The sequence below is a fragment of the Dermochelys coriacea genome, chromosome 2, assembly GCF_009764565.3.
Source record: "Dermochelys coriacea isolate rDerCor1 chromosome 2, rDerCor1.pri.v4, whole genome shotgun sequence".
NCBI lineage: Eukaryota > Metazoa > Chordata > Testudines > Dermochelyidae > Dermochelys > Dermochelys coriacea.
Genome location: NC_050069.1, coordinates 148869604 through 148883129, shown reverse-complemented (window position 1 = coordinate 148883129; position 13526 = coordinate 148869604). Strand labels below are relative to the sequence as shown.

At 41.7% G+C, this 13526-nt stretch overlaps 1 protein-coding gene across 4 annotated transcripts in view; it reads left to right on the top strand.

The window, feature by feature from the left end:
* LPCAT1 (lysophosphatidylcholine acyltransferase 1) overlaps nucleotides 1-13526 on the top strand; it is a 175611-nt gene that overhangs the window by 116608 nt on the left and 45477 nt on the right. For all 4 annotated transcript variants that reach the window (XM_038389224.2, XM_038389225.2, XM_043508503.1 and 1 more), the window contains exon 12: nucleotides 100-198. In XM_038389224.2, coding sequence (XP_038245152.1) covers nucleotides 100-198 — 99 coding nt within the window. The remainder of the gene's footprint in view (nucleotides 1-99; nucleotides 199-13526) is intronic.

Sequence of the window (13526 nt, the reverse complement as noted above, 5' to 3'; positions counted from 1 at the left end):
ATTTAATAATTTTTAACATTCCTTTAATAGCTATTAAATGTTTTTAGCGTTCTGAGGCAGATGACAGAATTCTGATGATTTCTTTTATTTTATTTACAGAATGAAGATGGTGTAATTGATCTACGGGAATATGTGACTGCTCTATCTGTAGTATGTAGGCCATCCAAAACTTCAGAAACAATTCAGTTGGCATTTAAGGCAAGTAGCAACTTCTTACAACGTTCTTCTTACAATATGTAGAAAATACAGAACCATTTAAAAAAATCAATTTGATTAGACTGAATTTTATTCTATATATTCTTCTTATTCACATTTACGCTTTTAAAAAAAAGCATTAATACATTGCTTAGTTTCAGAGATCAAGCACCTCAGAAGTAATTAAATACAGATTTAGGCACTAGTCCCATCATATGATTGTAGCATGCTTTCCTCTGCATGAGCTGAGACCCACTTTTTGGTGCATCTCTACAGGGGTCCGCATTAGCATGTTGCATTGGATGACTGGGGGCCATTATGTTGAAACCTCCAAACTTACCTCTTACCCATTGTGCTTATGCCTTATTAAAATGTGTTTCTGTTGTAACCTCTTTTTTCACATGATTAACATTTTCTGAAACACTTGCGTTTTGGGGTGAAATTTTATGTTTGATTTACAGGAATACACCTTTCTCCCTCATCTCATTGTTTAGATCACTACTGCCCCCTTCATCCTGAACCCTGCCACCAGGATGTTGTGCTTCTTGTGGTTCACAGGAATGCTATTCCCTGAGATGCCTTTGTTTGCCAGTCTCTCTCTTCCCCCTCCCCCAACTCCTGTAAGTCACGGGAGCCACCAGCATAGACGACACTAGCACAAGATCTGGAAGAGAGTGGGGACAGGAGTGGGTAGGCGGAGATAGACTTGAGCTGAGAAGGGGCTGGCAGAGTCTGGATCACTGTTGGGAGTCTTTCAGGGGAAATAACATATCTGACTGGATCATTGCTCACCTTCTGAGGTCCTAGGAGAATGCATTATATATTAAGAATTAGATAAATCTTTAATGTCAGATCCACTAATAACGATATAGGGGTTTAAAAATAAATTCACATTAGTCTATTTGTGTACCAAATATGTGGTACATATTTTCAGTGTTGATGTGACTTTCTCCGTTGCATTCTAATTAAAAAGGATAACTTAATACTTCATTTGATATAGTATTGTCTTTAGCTAGCTCTGTCACATTGTGATCTTATCAACCAGAGCCAAGATGCATTAGCTTCTTGAATAGTCACTCGTATTTATGAGGATGGCAATTAGCAGCTTACACCATATGTGTGAGTTGTCCAGTTGTAACTATCTTAGTTTCTAAGAGAGATACTTGTCCACACTGGGGTATACTTGACTTTGCACAGGAGACTGTGATAAAGAAATAACCCATATATATTTATTTTACTATTTGTGATTTCTTTGCATTTGCCAGGGGCAGAAGTAGTGAAATTCAACAGGCTTTTTTAAAAAAAAATTTGGGGGGGGGGGATAGGAGAAACTGGGTGGGGGGGTTAATATTTGTCCTCTGTTACCCAAAGACCAGGTCTACACTAGAAAATATTTGCTGGTATAGCTGTGCCAGCAATCACTGGTAATGCAGATGCAGCTAATACTGGCAAAAGAGTTCTTTTGATGGCATTGCTTATATCAGTTCTTCAAGTGAAATACAAATTTTGCAAAAAACAAATCAAAACCCCACACCGTTCAGCAAGAGATGTAGCTATCTAGCACTTAAGTTAATTAAAGATGAACCCTTAGAGTTGTTACTCTTGTTCAATTTTGCAAGTCTTGCATTCATCACTAATTATGAACATGAGTGGCTAAGGAATAAAAAAGATGATCAGAGTAAAAGTATATTATAGACTTTGCTATATCATTGTAAGTATTTTGCATGACATTTCTATCTTTTTGATCCTGTTCTCTGTGTAATTGAGTATCTACTTTTAAAGTCTAGATTAATTACAACAGCTCTTCTAGTGTCATATGTTGACTCATGTAAGGAGTCATGTACTGTACATTCTTAAAGAGCAAAGTGTTTCAGAAGATAAGAAAGGTTTCAGAGTAGCAGCCGTGTTAGTCTGTATTCGCAAAAAGAAAAGGAGTACTTGTGGCACCTTAGAGACTAACAAATTTATTAGAGCATAAGCTTTCGTGAGCTACAGCTCACTTCATCCGATGAAGCTTATGCTCTAATAAATTTGTTAGTCTCTAAGGTGCCACAAGTACTCCTTTTCTTTTTAGAAGATAAGAAAGAGATTACTATTCAGCCACTTGATGCAGCATACAGAGGAAATAATGTGAACTGGGGGCTCGTTGTCCATTTCTTTCTTTTTTTTTTTTTTTAACTTAAACCACTCTCTTGTTAACTTGATGCTTTGCAGCATTGTCTGCTTTAGCTGCAATCAAAGCGTTGCAGGTTTTAGAAAGAGGTATTGTGACATAGTTCAGTACAATAGAGAACGATGCCCTTCCTGATATTGTAAATGATAAAGTCACCATTTCCTTCCATAGCAATAATACACAACAGTATGCATATAGATATAAGCCCAAGTTAGCACCAAAACTAAATGCCAAGTGCCTTCATCCATCTGAGAAATGCACAAGTAGGCTACTAATACACATCCTGAAATAGCTTATATATTCGAAATCCTTGCTCATTCATTAAAATGCCTTATTTGAAAAAGAAAATGTGCCTTTAGTTTGGAGGGGGGAAATGGAAAATATTTCCCAGCAAAAGGATAAGAGATAACAGTAGGGGAAATGTTAGCAACTCCTTTTCCCTACTACTCTGAATGTTTTTAAATTTATTTTTGTAATCCTTCTTTGCTCTTTTTTTAAGGTTCCTTGACCCTTTTAGACCAGTTCTCCTTCCTCCTGTATGAAGCCCAGCTGCCTTTTACTAGCATGCTGTGTCCCAACAGACACCAATCTCAGAGCTTCTGTATGTGGTGGGGTAATGTACTCTACAGGGGTGTAATTTCCAAAGCACACTGACGCGCTGTGCATTAATTGGTCCATGTAGACCTTGCTGGTATGCACTGAAGGTTCCTTAGTACACCTAAACATGGTACTATTTATTCTACTTTGAAGCATACTAGAGAACCTTCAGTGTACACCAGCACGGTCTACACAGACCAGTTAATGTGCAGCACATTAATGTGCTTTGGAAATCACACCCCTATAGAGCACATAACCCCACTATGTAGACAAGTCCTTAGTTGCCGATCAGAAAGTTGGTGATAATTGGTTGGAAGCTCCAAACCACTGCTGAAATGGTACTTTAAGATGAGAGAGAAGTTGATGACATTCACCGTTTGTACGGTGTTCTTACTCTTAGGTTTGTGTTATCTAGCACAAAACAGATCCAGCTCCCACAAGTCAGATTTCTTTCCTACTGAGGGCAACAATAGCAGGATAAAGCTTGATCCAGGCCTCTACATTACATCTCCCTGCCTTAGACTATATCACCATTGTTTGGACATACTATACCAGTTCTTTCTTGGCTGCAGGCAGTAGAGGAGTGCCCTGCTTCATGGTCATCTTTGTGATGAGCTAGGTGGTATCTTTTTCTGTCTTAACCTTTCTAGTCAGCATCTTGTTTTGCCTAAGTTGATTCATTCAGGGCTCAAGTAGGTTCTTCCATGCCACTTGTTTCAGTGCATCTGCACTTCACTCCCCTTGCTTAATGTTTGGCACTCCAGCAGCTTTGCTTCCAGTACACTGATTCATTACCTTTGCTGTGGCACTTTAGCACTGCTGTTTCAGCACTTGGCACTGCTCCTTTGGTATGCTGTGGCTTTGGTCTCTTTTTGCCTGCATCTTGTATACTTGATATCTTGAATCTTCAGTACTTTCAGCTTGGCACATCAGTGTCTCCTCACTCCTGTACCTCCTCAGCATCTTTAGGTTTCACTGTTGCTGCTTTGGTGCATTCTTTAATTAGAAGGGTTTTCTATTTTTTTCTTTTCCAACATGATGTTTTCCAAGAAGGAAAGAAACAAGGTGTTCGGCTTCAAAAATTATCACTTTGACAGAACCAATTCCAAGAAGGGATGGCTATACCCATTGTGTTCTCTGGCTGGGAGCCTCATGATGTGCATGGTTGCAATATACATCAAGAGATACCTCCCTGCATGGTACGCATCTCCATTCCCTGATTGAAACACACCACAGAGATTCTCATAAGTTCCTCACAAGGCTGGTCAAGATTGCAATGAAGGAAGGATCTTTTAAGCATATGTTTGTCAGCTCAGACTTGAGTGCCAAGACCAGTGGCACATGTGCAGACTTGGGGCCCTCCCCTTGTAAAGTCCCATGAGGCAGCCTTAATTCCAGAGCACCCAGCACAGTCACCCTCAAAGTCCTTGATTTTTATATCCACTATGAACACTTAATTTGAATAGTCCCTTCAAGAAGGGGGCATTCCTGCAGGAGCAAACATATTTGAAATAAAGATATACAGCCAATGCTCATAACTTCAAATACAAAAATGATACATGCATACAAATAGCATAATCATATTCAGCAAATCATAACCTTTCCATAGACACCTTAGTTGACATAATATGTACAGGATTTGTTGCAATTATATAACAGTGTTAGCAACAATGATCTATATGGTCGTATTTAATCAGATAATGTCACATCCCCAACACAAAATTGATGCAGGAAGGGGTGTCCCAGACACAGTTGAATGCGTCATAGGAACTTCCCATTCTTGGTCCTGTGTTACTACAGCTTCTCACCCAATATTAGAAGTATCAGTGTATAACAGAAATGGTTTATCAAAATCATAGTTTGGTCAAAACAGGCTTTTTCTTTGTAAGGTTCATTATGCAAGTAATATTATTTAATCCCTTTACAAACCCAAGGTAAAACTTGGTTAGACCAATAATGGATTGGATCTCCTCTTGCAGCATAATTTCTGCATGTCTCATGTGATCTTGCCATGAGCTATCGAAAATAGCTAATTTATTCATACAAGTTCTGGCAAATGTTTGGAACCCAATAACATCAAATAAATGTGTAGATATTAATATTCTTCATAGTGTAGGAATTTTGGCATTAATCCATGAAAGCAACATGGTAGTGTGCCTCAATTTCCCTTTTCATACAGAATATTGGGTGTGTAATGTCCTTTCTTCTGTGTACAGTTTCAAGACTAGTTATAGGCATTAACTGTAAAATATCAGTATCACAAGGCCTTTTAACATAAAGTGTGTTGTCATGTAATGAAACTGTATAACCATAAAGGCTTCTAGCACATAGTGAGTTATTATGCATTACTCCCAGCATGTTCAAGGGTTTTTCCAAAAGCTCATGCACATTGCACATTTTTACAGTTTTTGGTATCAGCAACACATTAGTCACAAGAGTTAACATTAGCATTAATATTAACATCAAATCCATTACAAGTGTACATTTACAAGCATTTTTGTCATGCCATGCCTTTGGCTCAATACCCTGGGGGTTTTGGCACTTTAGGGTTAATCTGTGGCTTCAATTTGCAGGATTAAGTTTTTCCCTTCCTCCCTGTCCTGTAGGGTCAAATTCTGAGCTCTCTTGCTTAACAGGTCCATTGGCTGGCTAGGTGTGTCCTCTCTGCTAACAGTTACGGGCAACTTTGTTCCTCCTTTGTCAGCTATGTAGTTTGCATAGACACCATGCCTTAGAGAGACAACCATTTTCTATCATCATGTCAGAGTTACAGTTCTGCTTTTCAGCTATAAATTCCTGCACCCACAAGGCATTAGATGCTTCAGAACCAGGGCTGGCTCCAGGCACCAGTGAAGGAAGTAGGTGCCTGGGGCGGCCAATAGAAAGGGGCGGCACTCCGTCCGTTATTGGGACGGCACGTCCTGGCTTCGGCGGCAATTCGGCGGCGAGACCTTCATTCCCTCCCTTCCTCTTCCGCGGCATTTCAGCAGCAGCTCAATTGGGTGTTTTTTTTTTTCTTTGCCACTTGAGGTGGCAAAAAAGCTGGAGTCGGCCCTGCTCAGAGCTTACTAAGAAATCACATGACATATCCAAAGCATCTATTGGTTTATTCGCAAGGCTGCTCTGCTGTGTAAAGCCAGGAATCCAGCCTTTCTTTTGAACCCGAGACATAAACTGTTCAATTCCAATATCAGTTAATTAAGCCTCCTTTTAAGCTATCCACACTAGACTTTTCCAAAGCAAATTCAGTGAGCTCTTATACATCTGAAAGACTCTGGCAGTTAGGAACTGAAACAAATTTCTCAACAAATAAACTGTTGCCTTCTACAGACAGAAATTTATCCTGATTTACCTCAATTCACTTCCACACCCCTCAGTTACAGCAAACTACTTGCAAAAACTACCATGATGAGTCTTCTCCTTAGGAGCTTCTTTTAGCAACAATTCACCTTCATCTTGCTCCACAGAAGCATTGATGTGCTGAGATGCAAGCGACTCCTTCTGAGTTTTACACCCAGAAACATCTCTGGCCCATTAGGAAGATTTTTACACAACCCTCTTTCAGGCAAACTACAAGACTCCATAGTTAAAAAGTTAGATGCACTCTCTTTCCCTTTACAGCTTCCCTCCTTGGCAACATGCAGGTTACCAGGCTCAATACACAGAAGCATAGGGACCATTCCCTTCTTGTCACAAGCTTCCATATTGTCAGTGAGTAACACAGTCAAATTATCTTTGTGCTCTCCATGTGCCCTGGCCATGATATCAGCCTGATTAAACAGAGTTGTCATATCTTTACTCAGCAACATACTACAACCATCAAAATAGAAGCACCAGAATCACTTGGTTCCTGGGACTTTGTTATGACATTAATTGGATGCGACCTAGTTACAGTGTCATTCTCCCTAGCAGACACAAACGTAGGAACATTTCCTTCCTGGGCTTTAGTTAAATCGAGAACCAACTCTGAGGCAACTGATAAATTTTCAGCCATCAGAGGCTGACAAACTTCTGTCTGCTTCACAGACAAAGAATTGCAGAAAAGCTTTTCCTCAGCAGGCGTGCTGCTGTTCTCAATAGACAAGCAATTGGAGACATCCTTTCCCTTGTCCCAGCACCCATGGCTGATTTCAGACATATACTTGGAAAGTGAGACAGCTTCCTTAACAGTCAAGTTGCCACTTCCAACAGATAGTCTCATTACACTGAGCTACTTTAAATAAATTACTTCTACCTTGTTCAGGCTTACATTCACAAACTTCAATTGCCAACAATCCTTCACCCACAAAAAAATCTACCCTTTTCTTCCTCAGTTCGGGCTTTAACCTGATCATCAACTTTAATCTGCTCTAAAGAAACATTTACCTGATCAATGAGTTCTCTCTGTGCTTCATCTAATTCCAGATTCACTTCTGAGATTGTAGACAGACATTCAGAAACTTCATTTACATATAAACTGCTTTTTTGTACAGACAAATATCTATTTTCCAACTTCCCAAGGTTAGAGACACTGTCTCCCTGGTCATAGCATAACTGGTTATAACAGACAACTCGTACAACATACCAGCATTGTTATAAACTGGACTTCCAAGAGGATACAGTTTCTGCTGTTTTTCCATTGCTTTTTTGATTTGGAGCTTAAGTCTTAGTTTTTTTTGCATCTGGTGAGCCCTCTCCTTCGCAGCTAGCCATTCCATTTACCTCCAGTAAGCTTCTTTGCCTCTCTCTTCAGCTTGCTTGGCTCTCTGCAGCTTCTTTTTCCAGATGGGCCAAGGCTTGCTTCTCTTGCATTCTAAGTTCTGTCAGTCTTCATGTTCAAGAAACAGGCTCTCTCAGCTTGCAGTTTGATTGCTTCTGCTGATGCCATCTGGCTTATGGTCACTGATTTTTAACCTTTTAAACTCTCAATATCAAATTTCAGAAGTGTGGGGTTCTGATCCAAAGCTTAATTGACCTGGTTCTGTGGATCCTGCTGACTACGCCACTGTAACCATGCTTTTAGGGTCACAACTCAGAATACCAGATTCAGGACAAACGGCTGAGAAATGGGGCAGACACACTCCAAAACTGGTGGTTATTCTCCCATAAGATATACCAAACAAGCAACAAAAGTAAACTTCTGTTTCACCACACCAGCTAACAAGAAGTCAGAAAAGCGGTTCCCTTAGGTATTCCGGTCCTTGTATCACTACCAAAAACACTAGACTTAAAGATGGGTGGTTCCAATTTCATCACATAAGATTCTTCTGATCCCAAAGGACCAGCCACACATCCAGGTCAATATACAACTCAGAACTTACCCATTAATCATGCTGTTGCCAATCCTTTAGTATCTAACATCTAAAGATTTGTTTATAGAAAAAAAGAAAGACAGGTGAGAATTAAAATTGGCTAAAGGAATCGAATACATACAATAATTACAAAGTTCTTGGATCAGGCTTTTAGCAGTGATGGAATAAACTGCTGGCTTAAGTCAAGTCTCTGGTTGGTTCCAAATCACTGGCAGGTCCTCAGTCCTTTGGTTAGAATGCTCCCGTTAGTATAAGTTCATAGTCCAGAGGCTTAAGAAGGAAAGAGGCAAAATGGACGTGTTTCTTGGGCCTTTTATAGCTTCTGCCATGTGGAGGGAAAGCCATTGTTTCAAACAAAGCCCTCAGCACAGCTAGTGGAAAATTACAGGTAGCAAGATTGTATTTGGAGTCACAAGGGCAAGTGATGTGTCTGTGCATGATTTTGCTTAGTCATAGTAAGAAAGTCCATTAAGTGTAGATAGGCATCTTCCATGGTCCATTGTGAGTTAAGTGTTCCTTAATGAGCCACTTAATTTGAATAATCCCATCAAGATGTGCAGGCTAAATACTTTGTGGGCATTACCCCAGGAGCAAACATATTTGAAATACAGGTATATAGCCAATGCTCATAATTTCAAATACAAAAATGATACATGCATACAAATAGCATAATCATATTCAGCAAATCATAATCTTTCCACAGAAAGCTTACTTGACATAATTTATACAAGATTTGTTGCAATTATTTACCAGTGGTAACAGCAATGATCTACATGGTCATATTTACCCCGATAACGTCAGACCCTCCCCTTGCAAAGTCCAGTGAGGCAGCCTTAATTCCAGAGCACCCAGCACAGTTACATCCTCAAAGTCCTTGTTTTGTATTTCCTCTATTCAAAGTTGGTGGTACTGAACTCAAGTACTTTGGATAAGATGTAGCCTCTGCAAAGAAGACAGAGCCAGTGGTTTGTGATGGTTATAACTATAGGGCTATGCTCAGCGCTGTGCACCTCAGATTTTAGACCTGCAAAACTGAAATCCATTTCAAAGACGGTTTATCAGTGTGCAGTTGCAGCCTCAGAACTGTGGATTACTAGGCTTACACATGTAAACTGTGAAGGTCTTCCCTGGGTTAATTCCTTTCCCTAGGGAGAAACAAACAGGAAAACTCAAGAATCTTATGAAGGGTATAGATGTGGCCTAGTATCAAGTTTGAATGGCCTTTGATGTCAGTGTGGCAGGGGCTGCTACTTCAGGGATGGAATTCCACAGGGGTGGTCTTGGCTGTAGGCATGTGGATTATAGATCCAGAAGAAGCTCAAGGAGCTTCCATATAGCAAGGAGAGCTTGACTGGGAGAAGATAGAAGCATAACAAAATTCAAAATATGCTAAAGCCTTATTACATTATTTCAAGTCTCTCTCATCCCTCATGGCTTTCCTCTGAAGGGGAGAGGGGGAAAAGCTCTCTCTTTGAAAGCCATCCTTCGTATCTATGATTAACTTCAAGGGAGCTCAGTGCCCCCATTGTCAGGACACTTGGCCTCATCACCACTAACATAAGGCAAAAGCTCTTAAGCTCCATTTTTCCAAGCATTAAAATTCAAAGTGCTTTGGAGAGGTTGTGGAGCATATGGACAGCCTGCCAACTCTATCTCAAGATCAGACTTTTTGAGGCTTTTAGCCCCAGTGATTCCCTGACCCCCCCGCCAATCATCACTGAAACATAGGTCCTGAGCACTGTTCAGTTGGGCAATACATTCAGCTTTTTTAAAAATAAAAACAACTCTCCAGTTCTCCCCAGACCTGCGATTCTCTTACATACCTCAATATGAGGAAGTGATGTTGCAGGAAATAAATCCCTCCTAGTAAAGACAGCCATTAGGCCTATGACATTGTGCAAAAGAAATAAGGGGCCTTAATCTAGTTATTTCCTGATAGTCAAAAAGGCAGAAGGGCACTGGCCAATCTTAGATATTGGGGAACTAAACTAGTGTGCAGAAAAAAATTAAAAATCAAGACAATAATTTTGGGAGCCAGCACAATTTTTTTTTTTTTTTTTTTTTGAGAAAGTCAGTGTGGACTGACTTTTTTTCAGTCAGTGTTTTTTTTTTTTCCCCTTTTTGTCTAATGCTTTGTTTTCATGAAGTACTAGGAAGCACTCATATCTTACTTGTCAAAGCTGTAAATCCAAATTTCCTTACTCAGATGATTGATGGGCAGGGTTTGGGAGAGATTAAAAGGATCAATTATGTCACCATCAAGGTGCTGAAATCCTTAGGTTTCATAATAAACTTCCCAAAGTCCTAATTTATTCCTGTTAGACATTAGGTATGTCTAGTAGAGCTTTGTACTCAAAACTGTAATCTTTCCTGCCCTGGCACAGAATCCAAGATATCTCCATTCTGACAAAAAGAATAAACAAGAGACAGCAGGTGACAGGGGTAGGCAAACTTTTTGGGCCGAGGGCCACATCTGGGTGGGGAAATTGTATGCAAGGCCGGGGCAGGGGGTTGGGGTGCAGGAGGGAGTGTGGGGTTTGGGAGGGGGCTCAGGGAAGGGGGTTCGGGTGCAGGAGGGGACTCAGGGTAGGGGCGCAGGAGGCGTGTGGACTGCAGGAGGGAGCTCAGGGCAGGGGGTTGGGGTGCAGGAGGGCTGCGGGTTGTGGCAGGGGGCTCAGGGCAGGGGGGTGGGGTGCGGGGTGTGGCAGGGGGCTCAGGGCAGGGGGGTGGGGTGCAGGAGGAGTGTGAGGTGCAGGCAGAGTGTTGGGTGGGGTGCAGGTGGGGTTTGGGCTCTAGCTTGGCGCCGCTTACCTAAAGCAACTCCGGGGTTGCACAGGGCTCTGCGCACTGTCTTTGCCATGCCTCCATGTACCTCCCCTGAAGCTCCCATTAGCTGCAGTTCCCCGTTCCCGTCCAATGGGAGCTGTGGGGGCGGTGCTGGAGGCAAGGGCAATGCACGGAGCCCTCTGCCCCCCCACCCGGGGCCCCAGGGATGTGGTGCCAGCCACTTCTGAGAGCGGCGTGAGGCCTGTGGCACCACGGGGGGCAGTCCCGCAGGCTGGATCCAAAGCCCTGAGGGGCCGAATCTGGCCTGCGGGCCATAGTTTGCCCACCCCGGCTTAGGCCATGCTATGAATGTTGTGACTGCTGGCCGTAACAGGGCTGACTTCATTGTTCCCATGATACATTTCCAAATGGGATGCTTTCAGTGGACCTTTTGAGATTCAAATGGAATCAAGTATCAGAGATTTTGTGTTGCATCCTAATAAGTCTCAAGGTTTCTCAGGTCTGATAGCAATCGGGGACAATCTACCACTAGGATTGGATGTTCAAAAAACTTGTGGTCTATATTGTGGCGACTATGGATGTGTCTGGTCTGGATGAGATCACACAAAGTTTTCACATCCCAGGGTGCATGGTCTTTCCAGGAGTAGCTGCTGCACATAGTAGTTCTGGAGATGAGGCTGTCCTGTACATGCTGAGGCATTTTAAGATACCAGGTCTCCAAAAAGTCTTGAGTCAAAGGACAATTAGGCCACCATGTTTTATAAGCAGGGAGGTAGCAGTCATACCCCTGTGTGAGAAACTCCTGCAGCTGCATGAGTGGACTCTGTCCTACAAGACTTTTCTAGTTGCCGTGCACTTGGCAGACACTGAGTGAATCCATTCTAGTTCCTCATAAGTAATGCATAGATTAGAGCGTGGCAGATCAGAATTTCCTCCGGTGGGGCAAACTGACACCAGACTGAATGAGAAACTTCGAGTGCTCTGCTTCTAGCACTGAGAAAAGATCTGTAGCCCACAGAGCTAGCTTAAAGGTGTTTTATGTATCTGTAACACAAGAAACCTCTAGGCCTATATCCTGTAATCTAGCCTGAGCAGTTAGCATAAGGCTTTGAGGTCTATGAGTTTTAGCATAAGTGAGTTACCCAACAGTGACCCTGAGTTACTGGGGAACTGGAAATATTATGGTATGGGTATTTTTATATAAAGTGATACCAGGTAACTGCAGGAATATGAACTGACACCAGCTTTTGGACATTTTAGGATAGGAACATCAGCAGGTATGTAACTGCAAATTTGCCGTGGCAACACATTGACATATGTGATGAGTTGAGATCATTAATATACTAACCTATAGAATAAGGACACCCCAACGTTATTAGAGTGAGTCAGTCAGTTATGGACAAAGGAGGCCAGGTGTTTATATGAATATTCAGGACAGTCACAAGACTCTATAACAGGCCAAACCACCACATAAGATTTTAATTCTTGACCATCAGACTTGTTTGACATGTCGGAGGCAGGGTTGGACCATCATGGAACACAATCTGTCTCCCACTTCTAGGTCTCCATGAGAGGACTGTGACTATATATAAGGGATGGTACAGGACACCATTCATACTGTACTATAACTATGCCTCCATTTGGGTTGAAGCATTTGTGTTTTTACTAATTATGCTACTAAATGTATTTAAATTTTGCTCTGCCCTCAGTATGAGTATTGCTGCTGTGTACGTCAGGGTTCCCAACCAGATATTGAGCTTAATTCTGTTGTGCCTGATTCTGAGACTAGAACCTTTTAAAACCCTTGAATTTTAATCAGTGACTAAGTGGACATTTTTAAAATGAATATAATCAGTAAGAGAGGGACAAATTTTATGCGTTTTGAAGTTTTATACATGTGTTAAAGTGGCTTTTTAAGTTGAGTTGAGTTGTGAAACTAAGTAAAGGTACCTAAAGTTGAATAAGCAGTAGCATCAGGGCCTGGTGACCCGCACTTTGAGATGGCAAGGGAGCTGATTTTATTTTAGCTGCCAGTAGGCCACAGTAGTCTGGCACCTGTCCAGATGTGTGAGTAGTCTGGCAGAGTTTAACAAAAGTCCCACAGCTCCTCCAGACTGCAGCCCTGAGCCATACATTGTGGAAAGACTGTGCCAGCTTACCTCTAGCTACCACAGTGCCTGGTGGGCCCAAGCAGAGTAAATGCCTCTGGAGCTGCTACCTCACGGTAACCAACAAGGGAAGAGAGGGAAGTAATCCCCATCCTTCTACAGGTTAATTCTGAACTTGCGTACCTTCTACTAAGCATGGAGCCAGTTTAGCCTTTGGGACTGTTGAAAGTAGAGTAAATGTTGTAACTAGTTAACTAGGTAAGAGGTTAACCATTTTGGAAGGGACATGTCCACATTATGTGCTAATTATTGTGCAGACTTTGAATTCAGCAAGTGAGATAAAGCTTATTAGCTAGAGAATAGGGAGGGGAGTCG